Below are 17,226 nucleotides of genomic sequence, written 5' to 3'. Positions count from 1 at the left end.
TCATGGCCTTAGGTCCTGGTGGGAGGTACAGACTCTCAGTACTGTGTGTAAAGCAGCTGTACCTTTCCTAAAGACGGACATATAAGAATTAAAACATTACAGCACATTTCTGCTACCTTAAATTGCCCGGGACAGCAAAAGTTTTTAGCAAAGAAGGATACAGTGTCTCTGTCTCACTAAGCTTACAGTGACGTGCTTCCATCACGTGGGTATCCTTCGTGCCTCTTAGCAATATTCATCCTTTCGCAGGCAGGGAAAAGAAATTATCTTAAAAACCTAATGGAAATAATGTACACAGGCAGACAGATTTACAAAGAAGCAGGAAATTCCCGTAGGTTCTCGCCTTCTGCAACTGTTTCCAAAGTTGAAGTCAACTTTACCCATTTTTCTCTCTCAAATTACTTGGGTACTATCAGCTTGCTTTCGTGACAGACTGCTGGAAAGTTTGCTTTTCTTTTCAGAAAAGCAGCGCACCGTCCGAAGCAGACTGTTTTGCAAGTTATTAGTTTCGTTGTTATTGTATCCATACCACTCAGTGATCCAAAACCCCTCCCATAAGGGGTAGGGAACGCTAACTTTCTCCAGCTGGAGACAGTTTTCAGCCCCGGCTTTCTGATTTGTCGCGCCCCCCCCCTCCCCCGGAGGTGGCACGTTGTGGTCAGCCTGGGAGCCCGATATAACAAAAGGCGAAGCGGAGGGGGAAGGGGCTTCGAAAGCGGCCGAACGGGTGACAGGCCGGGAAGCTCCCATCGGCCGGGGGAAACTCAGTACGGCCGCTGAGGGGCGAAGGGCTCATGCCTGCCGGCGACGGGGTGAGGAGCGGAGAGAGGGCCGAGCTGCGGGACGGCGCTGGAGGCGGGGAGCGGCCGGGCGCGCCCCATGGGCGGCCAGGCAAGCCTGGCCTGCCGCGGGAGGAAGCTGCGTGCCTCGCCCCGCCGCCGCGGGGCGCAAGAAGAGGCCGAGGCAATGATCCAGGTACGCGGGCGCGGAGCGGGTGGCGGGGCGGGCTTTGGCGCTGCCGGAGCCGCCGTCCCCCCCTGCCGGGCGCCGGCGGCCGCTCCGCTCGGGGCGGTGCGGGCTGTGCGCGGCAGCGCCCGCCTCGCCTCCCGGCGGCGGGGAAAGCCACAGCGCGGGGTTGAGGGCCGGCCTCTTGGCCGTCTACCTATGGCCTGCCGGGGCTTCTGGAGCCCGGTTTCAGCCCAGAGCTCCGCTCGGCTCCCGCTCGCTGTTACCGCGGCGTGCCGGGGTGGGTGAGAGGCGTGCTGCTGTTCCCATTGCACCGGCCGCAGCTGGCACACGCTAGAACATGCGTTCACCTGCCTACCCATGCAAATATTCCTGGTTACCTTTTGATATAGACCTCAAACTCTTTTTTTGGATGGTGGTTTTTTTTTTCTTTGTCTTTATTGTTGTTCAAAAATGAGGAACGCTTGACAATCCTGAAGTACATATATCGACTTTTCACGGGTATGAAAGTTTCATCAACTTTAAAGAATTCTGGTTTTGAACCCATTTGACCTCAGTGATTTTATGAATGTGGACAAAGCCGGAGAAACTGACAAAACAGCAGCTTCTCGGCACAAATAGGAACTATCTGTAGAGCATAAGCTGAGAGTCTACGCACCATGCAACTTGTTCCATAGGCTCATTCAAGCATCTCTATTTCTGGTTTGCTAAGCAAAATTCTGGACCTTTTGAGTTTTCATGCACTACCTTCTGAGTTACCTCTGAAAGCTTGATTCAACAATGGATTTAAATTAATTTTAAGCATATGTTTAAATGCTTTTGCTTTACTCAGGTTCAGCTATAGCAGTCTTCCTCTCGTGTGCTCAAATAAGCAACCTCTTTCATTTCAAATTCTTTCAGAAACATCCCATTTCTGTTGTAACCCTTTAGGGTTAGTTTCCCAGAAATTAATGAATAATATAAACAGTGGATATATGCACTAAATAATCTTTACTGGTTTCAAGCTCCCTTTGCACTCTTATGTGTGAAAATAACTCCATCACACTTACGTGTAAAACTTCAACCAAGTAGTTTCAAATAGACATTTTATTATATATATATATAAAAAAAATACCAAGGAAATAGCTGAGTGTGTTTTCCTGCTAGAGTTGTTTTCCTCTGAGGTGTTAGGCAGTCAGTGTTCTTGTAGCCAAGTGACTTGTTTAAAGGGCTGAGCTTTTTGAAACACATTAAGAAAACGTATCACGCTATGAGACTTCTGGTCACACTGTGCGGTACCTGTTCATCATGACAGTTTTGCCCCACTGTACTTTGTTTCCTGCTTTTCTTTGTGCCTGCCTGGGGAAGCTAATTGAGAGTCTGCTGCTCAGGTGGCTTTCCAGGTAATTAATGTTGTTAATATTGTTTAGGAGTAACTCCTTTTAAACTAAATTTTTACTTTCAAATTTTTTCTAATTTCTTCCTTTCCTGTTAAGATATCCTGAAGGGTCAGGTGAACCTGAACATTGAACCCAGGTGCAAGAGAACAAACTGAATGACAAGTCCATGAGAACAAGATCTCTTTATGTGACACTTTGAAGGAAGGGGAAAAATAATACCAAACAAGAAGATAATGAAATCTTGAAGTTTCCTTACTACTAGTCTATAGGGATGTAGCAGGGGCTGCTGGGGCTAAGCAGAGCTTCACCACACTCATGCCAAGTTACATGAAATAGATGGTCTGCGTTCTTCTCTTATTATATGTTACTATAAATCAAGAGTTTCTTCTCTTAAACCAATTGCATTTCATCAGTTTTAAATTAGCATGAGTGGTAGAGGAAGCAGGACCAGTAATTCTCAAAATATTAGTTATGAGCTCAAATGGTGGAGTAGTCTAAAAAGCTGGCATAGACTCCAATTCACACTACTATTAAGGAATAGAAAATGTGAGCAGGATGTATTAACATCAGTGGCTTTATTTAAATTTGGAAAATAAAAAAGGAGGCAACAAGAAATAGCTTCAAAAGTGAGCTTTCTATATTGCTATTGATCTTTCTTTTACAGCAGCAAGATACATAATATCTGTACAATAGGCCATGCAAATTTCTACCACTGGCTGGTTGAAATAATTGTAATATTAGACATTCTGCCACAGAATATGCCAGAAGGTCTTAACAAAAAGATGAAGGGAAAATAGTATGAATTTGACTCTAGGAAAATGTTCTAAAGACTGAGGAGGTTTGTTTGTTTTGTGTCTTCAGGGGGAGTGGTAGATTTTTCTAGTATGATTACACTAGACAACTGTTTTTCTCTTGGAATCAATGGAATTAATTTAAAATTGCCACTAATGCCACAGGTTTGCAGTTATGATATTCGGTTAGGCCTCATCCTTGGGTGGTTTAACAGCTTAATTTGAGGGGCTACTGTGACACTGACTGTTGAATTCCCTATTCAGTCTGGGTTTGAGTCAGGACTGAACGCAAGCACCAGCCCTGGCTCAGTTTCTGTAGGCAGTTCTTCCTCAGCAGATCCCAATGTAACCTGAAAACTCATTGTTTTAATATTTACTTTTTAACTACCTCTTTAGACTGTTATTTCTTCATGTGTAATATTGTAGGGAGGTCAAACTCCAGGAACAATCTTTAGTGAGGTCAGATTTTTTAAACAGCAATTCGTGCAGGTGTTTTTGTTGGTGTATATTTTTTTTTCCCCCCTTGGAAGTTGAGTGTGGGAGACAGAACTTGTGTGCATGTAATTTCTGACAACTTCAGTTCAAGGACTGGTGTTTTTAAAGCTCATAACATTTTATAACAATAACCACCTGCATTTTGTATTGCTGATAGTCTGTTGAAAGAGGAAAAGGGTATATAAGTACTGCTGTCCTACATCAGTAAAAAAGCAGAGTGAAAACTGAAGTGCAAAGTAAAGTAAATAAAGTAACTTTCTCAGACGTTGCTTTGCAAATACATAAAAGACTTTAGGTGTTGTGATCCTCAATGTAATGCTTTTCCGCTGAAGTTACTTTTTAAGAGATGATTTATTACTTGTGCAAAGCAAGGAAAAAGGAGAGTGCAAGTGTACCTGTGTGCTGTTTGCTCTTGTACAATAGGCTTCCATATTATATCTAGGTATCTCTGATTCTGTGTGAAAATGTGCAAATGTGAAGATGCTACTGCACACAAGAGAGTAGTCACCACTATTATGTAGTTCATAATCTCCCTGCAAGAATATTTTGACTTCTGCTATTGGAAATTTATTGGTACAGATGGGAAGAATTGGAGGAAAGGTAGTTCTTCCAGGAAGGTAGATTTTGTAGGGTTTATGGATTGAATAATAAGCGAATAGCAGCTTTGGTTCAAAATGCCCACAGGCTCAGAAATCTTTAGCATAATTTCATTGTATTTAGTAACAGAAAGTCAGAATAAAATAACAAGAGTCCTTAAAAATGTATTTTTTTTTCCCAGTGCCCACTCCTCTTTGCAGATTGTGGGCCAAAAGGATGACAACTGTAGAAGACCCAGCCAGTGGGGGCATTATTAGTCAAATACTATTCAAGATGTAAATGAATCTTGTGGGCCAATCACCCTTTTGTTATTAAATGTGTTCTTTCATCTAATGAATACATCCTGGAGGAAAGTGACATATATTTTATTACTTTATATAGACAGGAAATGCCTTAGACTGTGTATCTTGTTCCCTCTCCATTATTATTTAACCAGTCAGGATAATACATGTCACGATGTCCCTGTTACTAACATTATTTATTACGTGAGAATCTTTGGGAAATGGAAGTTAGCCTAATACAGACTACAAAGCAATATGTAACTGGAGTTCTTCTCAAGGTCTTCAGCTCAATGTCTGATTCCTTAAATGCTAATTGTCTATCATATTTTTAATGACCAAGGAGAGGAAAAACCTCAGGCAATTTTAGCTTCTTTATCAGTTAAGTCTCCAACTGGTCTTAGGCAGGTGAAGTACACTAAAACATAATGACTGTTACACAAAGAATTATATACATCTTCACTTCATTATCCTGCCTTCTGTCTGACAGCTGCAATGTGTCCTGTGGAAAATTTGCTGGGTAGTTTTCAGTCATTTTAATCCAGTTTTATAGCGTTTTTCAGCAAGAGGGAAATAAACATTTTACTTTAGGAAAATAAATGCAGCCTTAAAACTTAACAAAATTAATTTCTTAGAGGAACTGAGAAGTGAAGAAGGATAAAACGCTTTCCTTCCAAAACAATATTAAGTGAATAGTAGGAAAGAGAAAGTTCCCCAGATGGCTGCTCTCAAGTGACAGCTGATAAGATGAAGAACTTTCCCATGCAACTTATAATAGAAAACAATTCTTTTTTGGTTTAGAGTTTGTGGCTTACTTTGAGTGTTGCTGTTGCTTTATAACTTCAGAATTGTTTCTTCCCACAGAATTTAATTATTTACCGTAAATTGCATTATTCTAAAATAAAATTCATTGTTCTGGTTTTTTTTTTTGGGGGGAGGGGGGGGGAACAGTCTTTGGCTATCCAGAAAACTGATAGAATAAAAGTCTCAGAGAACAGTGAAGGAGAGATTAATGTGTTGACTAGAAGAATAAGTGGTACAATCTGCTTCAAATATAGCTACTTAAAAGCAAGGAGGTTAGTCTTGGGCACCCCAGCATTTTATAAAGCTGTTTCTCTGCACAGATGGCTCAGAACACAGACTGATACACACTGTTTAATCATCCACACCAATGAATAAATTACCATAACTGTTATTCAAAACATGTGAGGTTTTTATTATAGGTTTTTATAAGAGCCCCTTTCCTATTTCTCCTTCATTCTAGCTGGTCCTTCTTTCTGACCTTGCGGTTGATGCGGATCCCTTGACCCTCCAAAAGCAGAGGGAGTTCCTGCTGTTTGAGTAGCACTGGTGCCTGAGCAGTCCTGGCTTCTTTCATTAAAAAGTAATATGTTAACAGCATTTCCCTTCCTCCTTTACTCTGCTCTACTTATGTAAGAGTGTAGAGCATGAGTCTGCCAGGGTTGAATGTGTACTTAGGTCCAGCAGTGGGGTTATTACTTTACCAAAGCCCTTGAACATAAAGCAATTATGTCAGCCTGTTCCTGTACCATAAGTTTCTAGAAGCTGAATTTTAAAGATGGCTTAAAATGTTTACTGAATTAAAGTTTAGGAGTTATTAATCCCCTAGTGACCCATGCATGGTTCACTGTCCTCCCTTCTCCTGTAATGTGGCTAGATGGATCAATCACAGGATGTTTGGATGTGACATTTGTATCTGTTATGTATCCTGGTATAGATTTTTCACTTGTTTAACCCTGATATTTCCTACTTCACCATATTTAGTTGTTTATAAATAGGCCCTTGTTTGGGGCTGAATTGGAGTCTGGCTGTGTGGCTATTAAAGCAGCAAAACTTTCAGTCCTGAACCCAGCTCTTTGTGGCTCTCTTAAGTCTTGTAAGAGACTTCTAGGACAACATAAAACACATAAGTAGAGTTTAAGAATCTCATACAAAGCTGATAATGACTGCTTAAATATTCTAGGCATGTGAAGATACTTTTCCCCAGGAAATAATTTATACAGGATATAGCTCCCTGGCAGTTAAAATACAAATACTGTGCAGAAAATGAAAGTTAGATTTCAGAGAGCTTTTTCATCTTTAACGTGGGTGATAGTTAACAACATTCTTCATGTTAATCTTCTTATATATAGGGTGGGCTGGGGAGGCATACATGGGAGATACCAAAGGAGGAAAGTTAGAAGCCAGTTAACAACTTGCAAGAAGCTCCATAAGCTTGTAGGCAGTAGTGCTGCTTTATTTCTGTGAATTCCCCCTATCTAGGTTTGACCATTAGAAAAGAGGCTGTGGTACATATTACATGATAACACTGAGTCCAGTGGCTGGATGTTGCAGATGTCTTCATGTTGTGAATTCACTTTATGTGACCTGCCACTTTTTGTAATTGATCACTTATGGGGAAAAAACATTCCCTTCCATTTTGCAAAAAAACACCCTAAATGTGAAGTGGCCTTCTCTTAAAAACAGATGAAGAGAAGACAGCAAGTGCACTCCTTTTCTTTCTTTTCTCCTTCAAGCCTACTCTGTTTTTAATACATAAAGAGCCAAAATAAGTAGATTTAGATTTTCCAACTAGATGTGGTTTTGTCATGACAACTCATGCAAACAAAGTGGGAATGTAAAAAATAAGCATGTGCTCAGTGTGTACTGTATCTCTGTGAGTGTGAGGGGTTGAGATTATTTTTGCCTTAGTTTGTGCCCTCTGTAGTTCCTTGGTGAGGAGAGGAGTTTGACTCTTCTTCATAGCAACTGGAGGCTGTTTTTCAGCTCACTTATTTAGGATTTGAGTAATGTTTTTATTCTTAAAAGAAAAGCATTAATGTAGTCCACAATTTCTTGTATTTGTTCTCTAGCATTCTGTGCAGTCTCTGCCCTACTATCTCACCAATTTCTGAGCTGGAAATTATTATTCTGCCTAACTGGTAACTTATTTCTTTTGAAGAATTACTCTGGGGTGTGTTTATGAAATGCTGGAATTTTTTTTGCTCAATGGGAAAGGGATTTCGACCTAGAGGCACAGTGCAAATTTTATCCCCATGGAAGAATGGCAAGAAAAAGTAGGAGATTCACTTGAAATGTCTATTTACACCTTAATGCTTTAGTCAGGAATAATTACTTTAGTTAAAAGTTCTGTTTGAAATCTGTTCAGATGGTGTTTGAGAATACATACAAGTTTTATTTTGGATATGCTACTAACTTTTAAGGTAGAGGTAAAGTCTTAGACGTTCTTTTTCAAATGCAACAAATTACAACCTCAGATGTCACTTGTAAGGAGTGTAGGAATTTTTGAGTCATCATTTTTATTCTAACTTTGCAGATTTTCCACTGTCTTATCAAAATACAGCATTTTTTAATTTTGACTGTAATGAAATATCATCATCATCATGGCTAGGCTTTGCGAACAAAGATTAGGGAAGGGCTCTACCCACGCTTGCTACAAGCGCGCTGATGGCTAAAAAGGCCAATGCGAGATAGACAAGTCCGGTTGCAGAAGGTACAGCAGAAAGACTCCCCAGGTGATATCAACAAGATGCGATTCTTTCTGCGTTGTCTTTTCTCCTCGAGAGTGATCCTGCGTGTGTTCTCAAAAGCAGCAGCAGCGTTATAGATGGTGTGTCTGTCTCCAGGCCTCCCGATTGGAGGCCAGAGTAGACCAATGGTGGTGATCAATATGGCCAAGGCTGAGGGATTGTTTTAGGCGTCATTGTATCTCCTCTCCGGGGCTCCTCTCTTGCGGCATAAATGGAAAGGTAAAAAGACGCTTCACTGAAAAACTTTGGTAGCGCAGCCTGTAACAGGCCTTTTTAGTTCACTTCATCTGTGCTTTAACTATCAGACAATACTGCTTTCTGCACTAATGTTTTATTCTTAAAATGTCTTTGCAATTAAAGTGGAATTCCAGTTCTTTGTAGGTCTTCCCTTCTTCATCTATCCCAAATAACATAGATATGAAATGTTTTAGAGAGTAAGCTGCCACTATGGTTTATCAGAGATTTCAAATTTGAGTAAAAAAAAAAATTGAGTTAAGCTAGAGCCAGCTGAAATTAGCTAACTGAAGTAAACAGGCATTTTTATTCATTCCTGGCCTGTATCATTTTCTAGCACATACATAAAACTAAACAAAGAAGTCTTTAGGGTGATAGGGTAAAGTGAAGTTTATCTCAAAGTCTTTGAGATTCCTACTTTTTATTAGCCAACCAGTGCATTTTCTTGTAAGGGCTCTTGTCAAACCTAAAGAGTTTGCTATGAACAAGGATGACCAGTTTGAATCATGATGGTCAGGAGGTGGTTGTCTGGTATGCCTGATTGGCTTTTGAAAGCAGAGTTCATTCCTAAATCCTGTGTGATGACTAGCTTTGAGCATGACTTGCTCCCTGACAATGCTGCTGCTAATCCACACATTTGTCATGCTGCTGTACTTGATTTGAAGGTCTTCCCACTGGCCCTCATCCAGCTGGTCATATATTCCCTTTCTGGGAAAGGGTCAACACTTATTTTACCCCACTCTTTTCTGGCTTCTAATTTCAGCTAGTTGGTAATATAAGGAGAGCTGATTATATGAGTCACCTTGAGATGGCTTACTGTTTTCTAAACCTCTTTTGGACCCTGTGGACTTCAAGAAAAGTTACTTACATCTTAGATCCCTTTCAAAGTTGACAAAGCCAGGACTTCTCTATCACTTCTTGAACACTTAAGTTATAATGATAATCTTAATTGCATGTCTACTCCCTGGATATGAATATAAGCAGTTTCGGTAGCAAGAGTATGTTTTATGTTTTGGAAAAAAATTAATACATATATTTTTTACAAAATGGAGCATATAATCTGCATGTACAAGTATGAATATATTCATGTGTCTACACTGGTTGTTATTCATATCTCAAGTTACTTGTGAATCCCACAATGTATTTGACCACTTGGCTAAACTGGTGGTGTAATAATTTTAAATAATGCAACACTGAGCAATAAATCATGATGGTTATTGATCGAAGGCATACCAAAGAGCCCTTTCTTTCCCTACATCATTATTTTTAAGAGTTCAATTATACCATTATATATGCATCCTTACACATTGTCTGAAGACAGCCATTATTCAGGAGCTGTCACATATGGAGCAAGATGTATGTTTTCTGGAAGCTGTTACTTCCTGTTTAACAGCTAGCTGGCCTTTGGCTCTTTGGTACCTTTTGCCCTGAGAAGACTGTCATCCTGCAAACCTTCCAGCTCTGATCTACCCCTAACACATCTAATACCGTGGAGGCATTAGCCCTCCATTCCATGTCTGGCAGGCGTGTGGAACCCAACTGATGAAAAATAGACTGTTGCTTATGGATCTTCACTGTTATCAATATTTGTCATACAGTTTGGCTGTTCCACCAGGACACCAGACAGATAGCTGTATGTGACATTCAGGGACAAACACGTGGAGTGAATTGGGGCAATATGTGGAAACACTACATATTCTTTCCTTTCTGTTAATGGAAAGCAGCCAGTGATGAATCAGAGCTTGATGTCATAAGCCACTTATTTATAAAAAACAGTTGTAAGGGAGACAAAGAGCAAATGTGCTGTTCAGCATCTTGTTTCTGTTGTTCTCCGTTCTCTGTCATCCAGCTACAAACACTAATGAAGAGCATACTCCTAATGCTTTCTTTTGCCAGTTATCCAAGCAATCAGAGCCAGATTCTCAAAAACTAAGAAAAGTTTCGATCTTGAAAGAGCAAAAGCTTTTCATTATGTTTTTAAAGCAAATGTCAAATATAAACTCTTTTTCATGTCTGTGTAAGCCCAACAGGCATGTAAGCCCAACAGGCATGTAATGCCTGCTTCCTGCCAAATCAGGTATTAACTATGGCTGTCACTTAGAGGAAAATTAAAACCATATGTTTCTTTGTCCTTGAAGTCTCCCCATACAATTTAAGAAGGCTCTCTGTAGATTTAGTACCATACCAGTTCATGGGTTTTCAGTGCATGCATATATTTATTACAGTTTTTCAAGGACAGACTGATCATGTTGTGGTCTTGAATGCAGTGGCCGCTTAAGCATATGCACAGTGACACCAGGGCCTAGACATGGGTGGTGTGTGTGCAGGCATGCATGTGCGAGAGAGAAAAAAAGATCATACAGAAGGTGAGTTCATTCAGCTTGGGGATTTTGACCTGGATTTTGTATGGCTGTAATTTTGGTGGGCGCTTATACAAAGGATTTTATTTTAGCCTATCTTTAAGGTATTTAGAGTATTTTTCTCTTGCCTTTGTGCTTGAGCAGGGGAAAGTGCTACTTTGTGCTTGGATGTTTTTGATGAGTATTGTAAGAAGAACTATGTTCATGTGAAAATGATTTGAAATATAATCACTTTGCTCAGCTCTTCCAGTGCCATGATGCCAATGGCAGTACTTACTTGAGGAGGGCTGACGTCATGTAGAAGAAAGTCTGGTGGCTGATCTCTTGGCCTAAGGTCCTGTAGTTGTAACTTCTGTAAGTAGGAGAAACCTGAGGTTTGCAGATACTTTGACACAAAAGTGTATTTTCTGTTACCTGCTTATGAGACATCTGACCTGTAACTTTTGCCTGAGTCAGTCCTAACTTCTTTCCTGTTGAATTTTGGGTAGCTTTAGTTGCATGAAGAGTATCCCCACCTGGAAAAAGAAGAGAATCTGTTGGTTCAAACTGAACAAACCTTGCAGGATTTTAGGGTTTCTAGGTTGTGATATTTTAAAATCAGGGATCTGAAGGCAAAAGCTGTAATGTTCTTCATTGTGGAACCATGTCAGACCAGTATGGGGATGGCTTTTGTTTCCTTAGCCCTCATCTGTAAAGAATTCTCATTTAGGAATGCATTTATGCATGCAGCAAGAAGATTCTTAAGATGTGAGAGCCTAGAGAAAGGGAATACTGACAGAACCATCCAAAAGAGTGATGGAGTAGCCTCTGTGTCACCAAACCACGACACTTTGCTGTTTTCCCTAAAGAAAAAGGAATATGTATCCCACAGATAAAGAAGCATGGTTTTAAGCTGGGATCAGTTAACATCCATAAAAAGAGAAATGGAAGAATACTGAAAGCAAAAAGATGTTTTCTGTATTCATCTTCTCCCTTGTTATCCATCTTGAAAGGACATGGTTGATAAATGTTCATTGAAATGTAGAACTAATTGACCAGAACCAAATGCTTGGTTTCATTGTGCATGACTCCCATCTTTAGAGGCAGAGACTTTTCTAGAAGTGTGGAAACTGAGCCTTAGGCAGCTCTGCCTGACATTCCAGCAATGCTTGCTTCTTGGGTTTTGCAGCTCTATTGAAGTTGCCAGTGTAACAGTATTGGAATATCATTCAAAAACTTAAAAACCTGAACGGCTTTCAGCAATGTTGGAGGACATTCAATGAAAAAAATGAATTATGTGGAGCTTATCAGAGAACAGTACTTTCAGTTTGTTTTAAACTTTTTTAATTCTAACTTTCACAGCTGCAAAGGCCTGGCTCACAGGATTTAAAAATATAATCTTAACTTTTTGCTGAAACATGGTGAGAATGAGAAAAAAGGATGAGAATGGTGAATGTTGCTACAGGTTTGTGCAATTTGTGCACTTCAAAGTGGTAGCTGTTATCCATACTGTGGATTTAATGATTTTCTTATAAATATTCATATTATCTGTGTTGCTTCCCCATACTGTAGAAATTTCCATTTAGAATTTTATGTATTATACTTTGTCACAAAAATTAAAAACAATGAATAAATAAATAACAAGAATACTTGTTAATACTGCAGTTACATTTCAGTGCTATCTTTAGTGTTTTGATCAATTATCACTGTAACTTTTTAAAGCTAAAGATATAATTTGTTGAGTTATTATCTTCAACTTTTTTGTATCTCAAATGTCACCGCAAACTAAAACCTGGCTTATAACTGTCAAACACTGACAGGGCAAATATGAAAAATGTATTTTCAGTCTATGTTTACTGAGAGGACAGATTTGAGTTGGAAGTTTGCAGTATGAAGCTCAGATCCAAGCATCAATTCACAGGGATTTGGCACAGATGAATGGGCTGCTGGCTTCTGGATTCTTGAGAATTCTTTGAACCTCCATTTTTGGCTATCGGTGGGTAGAGAATCACATTTTTCTCCTCTTATATAATGAGTCAGAAAAAATTTGCCACGAGGCATTCCTCGTCTCAAATCTTGTTGGAAGTTTGGGCCATTATACAGAACCTAGGAGCCAGGACTAGAGGGGAAACCTTGCCAAGAAATCCTGAAAATAGAAAGCTGAAAAATATTACTGGTGTCACTTGGAAGACCTACACTTTTAATTACTTTCATCATTGTGGCTTTCAATGCTGTGAAAATCAGGATACATTGAATGCATTCTTCTGAAAGTACTTGTAGATTTTAAAAAAAAAAGAACCAACTTGCAAACTGGACATTGAGTTGTGGATGATATTCCACTAGATGGTAAGAAATCTGGCTGTACTCAGGATATAAGGTAAAATTTAGAAATCATACTACATGGTGGTTTCTTATCCCCCATTCCACCCCTTATACTGTCATTTTAGCTGAGGATTCTACTGGATTCTGGAATGCAGAGGAATTTATAGTTAAATCTCACTTGATCCAAATATTAATACTGTTTTCTTATTTGAAGGGGGATAATTTGCTGTAAGCTACATTTTAAAAAGAAAACACAAAACCCAAGATAAAATATTTAATATGTAAATAATTCTAGTACTTTTTAAAGACTGTAGATTTACACCCTCCACGTGACTTTTGTCTGTTCTGTTGTAAGATATTTTTCATGTATGCTCTTTTTTCTAGACTAAATATTAAGCTTACAAGCTGCAGAAATGTTTAGAATATTCAGAGAAGAACAACTGAACAATAAGAGTCTGTACAGGGTCCTGATTTAGCTTAATATTGTGTCCTTTTTTTGTGTGTTGTCTCAATCCCTTGCATGAAAAAAGGCAGAGGTTGACAGGCTAATGTAGCAGTAGTGATTGTAGTTTGGTAGTGACAGGGGATGTATCACTGAGTTCTGAAAGAAGATCTTTACATTGAGCTCAAATGCTTCCTTACATGTGTCCTAGTTTTAGCTTAGCTTTTTGTTTTCTAAAGTATATCCCAAATAGTGTGGTATATAATGTCTATACACCAGAATATCAGCTCTCTTTTATATGCTGTGGCCTGTTACTACATGATGCAGAAATTATATCTTTTGTTTACTCCCATTGACTTGTGGAAACAAACCCCAAAACTCACAAAGAGTATTGAAGCAGGTATGTTTATTCATGGCACTGGGTGCATGGGGGATAATTCCTCCAATCATGCACACCCATTGCCTTTGTTCAGTTCTTTTTACGGAGTATAATGTTACATATGCATTAGTAGTATTACATTTTTATTATAACTTTTTTTTCCTTTAAAATTACATCCTATTCCACGTGACTTGAATTTATAGCCAAAAAAATTTAATAATTTCCTTCCTTTTGAGTTGTTGTAACTGTACTCCGTGATTTACTACAGGAAGGGTGTCTTATTTCTGACTTCCTGATCTGCCTGCAAGCAGATGTGGTGCCCTCCTGAAAGGCACAATTTTGGTTGCTGGTCCACCCAGCCATGCTAAATTTATACAAAGAAGTTTTATATATCTAACAATACCGGAGAAGCAGATGTTTTATGTTTACTCAGGGTCTTTTGTCATCAGGAATGATGCCTTTTTTAATTGCACCTATATTAGATTTAGTTAAGGATCACCCTTTTGTCAAGTAAGATATTTTACTGATTAAATTACTGATTGGTAGCTGTGCAAGCAGGCTCAGTTCTGAGTCTCTTTTCAGCTCTCAACAGAAGGAGAAACTGATCTTTAGCAGATATTGCTCTTCTCTCTGTTTTCATCCTACCCCATGTGTATAACAGCTTCTTCTTGATCAATCTCTTTACTTTAAACCTTCGGTGACTGGGAGAGAGGAATAAAGAGAGAGGGTAGAGCCACGGGGACTCAGAAGTAAGAGGCATGAAGTGAATTGTTTGGATGTGGAGATTCAAAGAAAAAGGCAGATCTTGAACAAGAAGGACCAGAAGTTGGATAGGAGAGCAAGAGCTGCAAAGGGAAGTGGATGAGAAGTGAAACAAAAATAGCTGAGGAAATTAAAGATGGGATGAGGAAAGGGAAAGGGAGCAAAAGATGAAAAACCAAGAAAAGATAATACACAAGCTGCACAAATTTCTGTAATATGTATGTAATTGCTTACATTAATATTTATCCAGAAGTTATGCTATCCAGGCCACTAAAAATCTAGGCTTCCTACTTACATATTCCAGAAGATCATTTATTCAACCAAAGTTATAATTGACTACTGCTGTTTGCTGACTACAGCAGGAGCTCAGACAGTTTAAACTTGAAAGCCAGCTTTTACCTGGCTCAAATTTGGCAAAATTATTTCTACTTATGTATTAGAGTTGGATATTTTTGTTTTTAAAACTGTAGAAGATGTGGCTTTTTTAGAGATATCTTGGTGGTATTATAGGTTTAGAATAGAACCATAGACCAGCAAACTTCCTTGGTGGGGAAGAAAAACTGTTTAGGTCAAAATAATCTAGCGTGACATACTTTTTTTCCCCAGCCATGTATAAAGAATATAACAGTGTTTTATTTCTGTCTGTGCTTTGTATGTCATTAAAGGATCAACACTAATAGCTTTTTAGAGATCTTGCCAAATTGTGAGTGTGTGAATGTAAGTACAGGAAAGGTCTCTGAGCACAGAACCACAGAATGGAGATTAAATTTGTGATTATACAAGAAACTTAATTCTGTTACTAAGCTGTCCCAGTCTTCACACTTGTAATTATGATATCCTAAGACTTCATTTCCCATAACTGAGAATATAAACCTGAGTTACTGTTATTCAATGTTAAAGGAGCTTACTATGTTTCTTTGTCTTCTGACTTCTAATTACTTATCTAACAGCACTGAAAGCTATGGGCTTGTCTTCCAGTTGAGAAGGGGAATGTATTGCTTTAATTCAGTTGTGTTAGTCTGGGATAATGGTGGGAAAAAAACATTGCTAATTGTTTTTGAGGGAGAAACGGAGAATTTTTCACACATATGCACTTTTGCCATGTTTAAATATCTGTCTGTAAGTGCAGGTGTTTCCAAGTAAAATATTAGGAACTTCTCTTTCTTCTTTCCTGAAAAAGTGTTGAGTAGAAAATGAGTATAAATAATTTTGCTGAAATGCTGCAAGTAGTCTTTGGCACTTAAGACCACCTCAGGATTTAGGTTCAATTGATCCTATGTACCTTCTTACTTGGTAAGCCAGAAGTATATGGTGATGTTTGCCTCAGCTGTGCTAAGACAAAAAAGCAATGTGGTTATTGTGTGTATGTGAAAGACTAAAACACAGAAAAAGAAGGATATAAAATATAACCCTAGGGAATTAAAGGATTTAGTAGGCAAGCAAAATTTCACATAGAAAAGAAGAACTACTTACTGGAAGACATGGTCTTGGGATTAAATGTTTCATATTCCTCCCTACTGAAGACTGAATCGCCCAAATGAAATTAGCACAGTGTTTCCTGACACAGATTAGCCAAAAGCTTTTTCTATGTTTCTATGATTCCAGGCCTGTGCTTGGTGTGCTTGGTCTGCAAAAAGTGATATGTGTATGGGTGTGCTGGATCCTCCATACTGAAACTTTATGTAACTATTTCTTGACATTCCTGCAGCATGCTCTTGTACTCCTTGTTCTTGTGTGTCCTGTCTGTGCAGCCAGCACCCTCATGCTGACTGAAGCTGTGGCTGTGGTTTCTGTTGCTCAGAACAGCACCAACTATTGCATGAGCATCTATCAGGTGCACTGACCTGATTCCAGAGGGAATAAAATTCGAAAATTATTAATCAGTTAATTAAATTTATTTTTACATAAAATATTAATTGATTATATTAATTAGAAGAGAGCAAATGGTTTTTGGAGGGTTACTGTCTGTTATTGCAGGGGAGGTGTAAAGAGGAAAGGTTCTGAGAAGCACAGGAAGAAGCCTCATCCCTGTCCACAAGCCTGCGGAGAGCAGGCCCTTGCTGCCACGGGAGGGCACTGCCATCCTCCCCCTCCATCGGCACTCTCCAGGCAGGGCCTCATTTCTGGGAAATATTTTGAAGTTTCAGGAGGAAACTTGTAATTTTTACCTTTTTTTTTTTTTTTTACATCAAAAAGGTGTCTTCTCCTCATTTAAGGACTAATAAAGTAGCTTCTTGTTTTAGTTGTATTTCAGCATGTACATGTGTACAAGGTTTCATAATGGTTACCATAAGCAGTTAATGACTTAATCTTCTTTCACTATTACGCCTTCCTTTTCCCTCTTCTTAATTAACCATCACTGCCTCTTGTTTCCCTGTGTATACTTTTACATTCCTCTTTATTTTTATTTTTTTCAGGGTGACTGTGTATTATTTTATTTATTGTAACCAAAATAAAAGAATAAAACTATAACACAATCCTATACAAACCACTTACATTTAAGATAATATTTATGTAAATCAGGAGAAGGCAATATTAAGGATGCCCATGCAAAGAACCCAAAGGAAAGCAAAACAAAACCCCAAACTCACCACCAAGAACACATGCAAATTTCTTTTCCTTAGCCCCATAAATAGCTCCTTTGTGACCTGTAGTTATCCTAAATATATTTGTAACCTGAAAAGTAAATAC

General features: G+C 38.9%; 1 protein-coding gene across 4 annotated transcripts in view; it reads left to right on the top strand.

The window, feature by feature from the left end:
• The first annotated feature begins 707 nt into the window (after positions 1 to 707).
• TNS3 (tensin 3) overlaps positions 708 to 17,226 on the top strand; it is a 209,142-nt gene continuing 192,623 nt past the window's right edge. For all 4 annotated transcript variants that reach the window (XM_050307116.1, XM_050307125.1, XM_050307109.1 and 1 more), the window contains exon 1: positions 708 to 975. In XM_050307116.1, the coding sequence (XP_050163073.1) occupies positions 880 to 975 (96 nt within the window). In that variant the 5' untranslated portion in view covers positions 708 to 879. The remainder of the gene's footprint in view (positions 976 to 17,226) is intronic.

This window comes from Myiozetetes cayanensis, unplaced genomic scaffold (genome assembly GCF_022539395.1).
Source record: "Myiozetetes cayanensis isolate MyiCay16 unplaced genomic scaffold, myiCay2020 scf1, whole genome shotgun sequence".
Taxonomy (NCBI): Eukaryota; Metazoa; Chordata; class Aves; order Passeriformes; family Tyrannidae; genus Myiozetetes; species Myiozetetes cayanensis.
The sequence above is the reverse complement of the archived record's forward strand: the minus strand, read 5'-3'. Positions and strand labels throughout refer to the sequence as shown.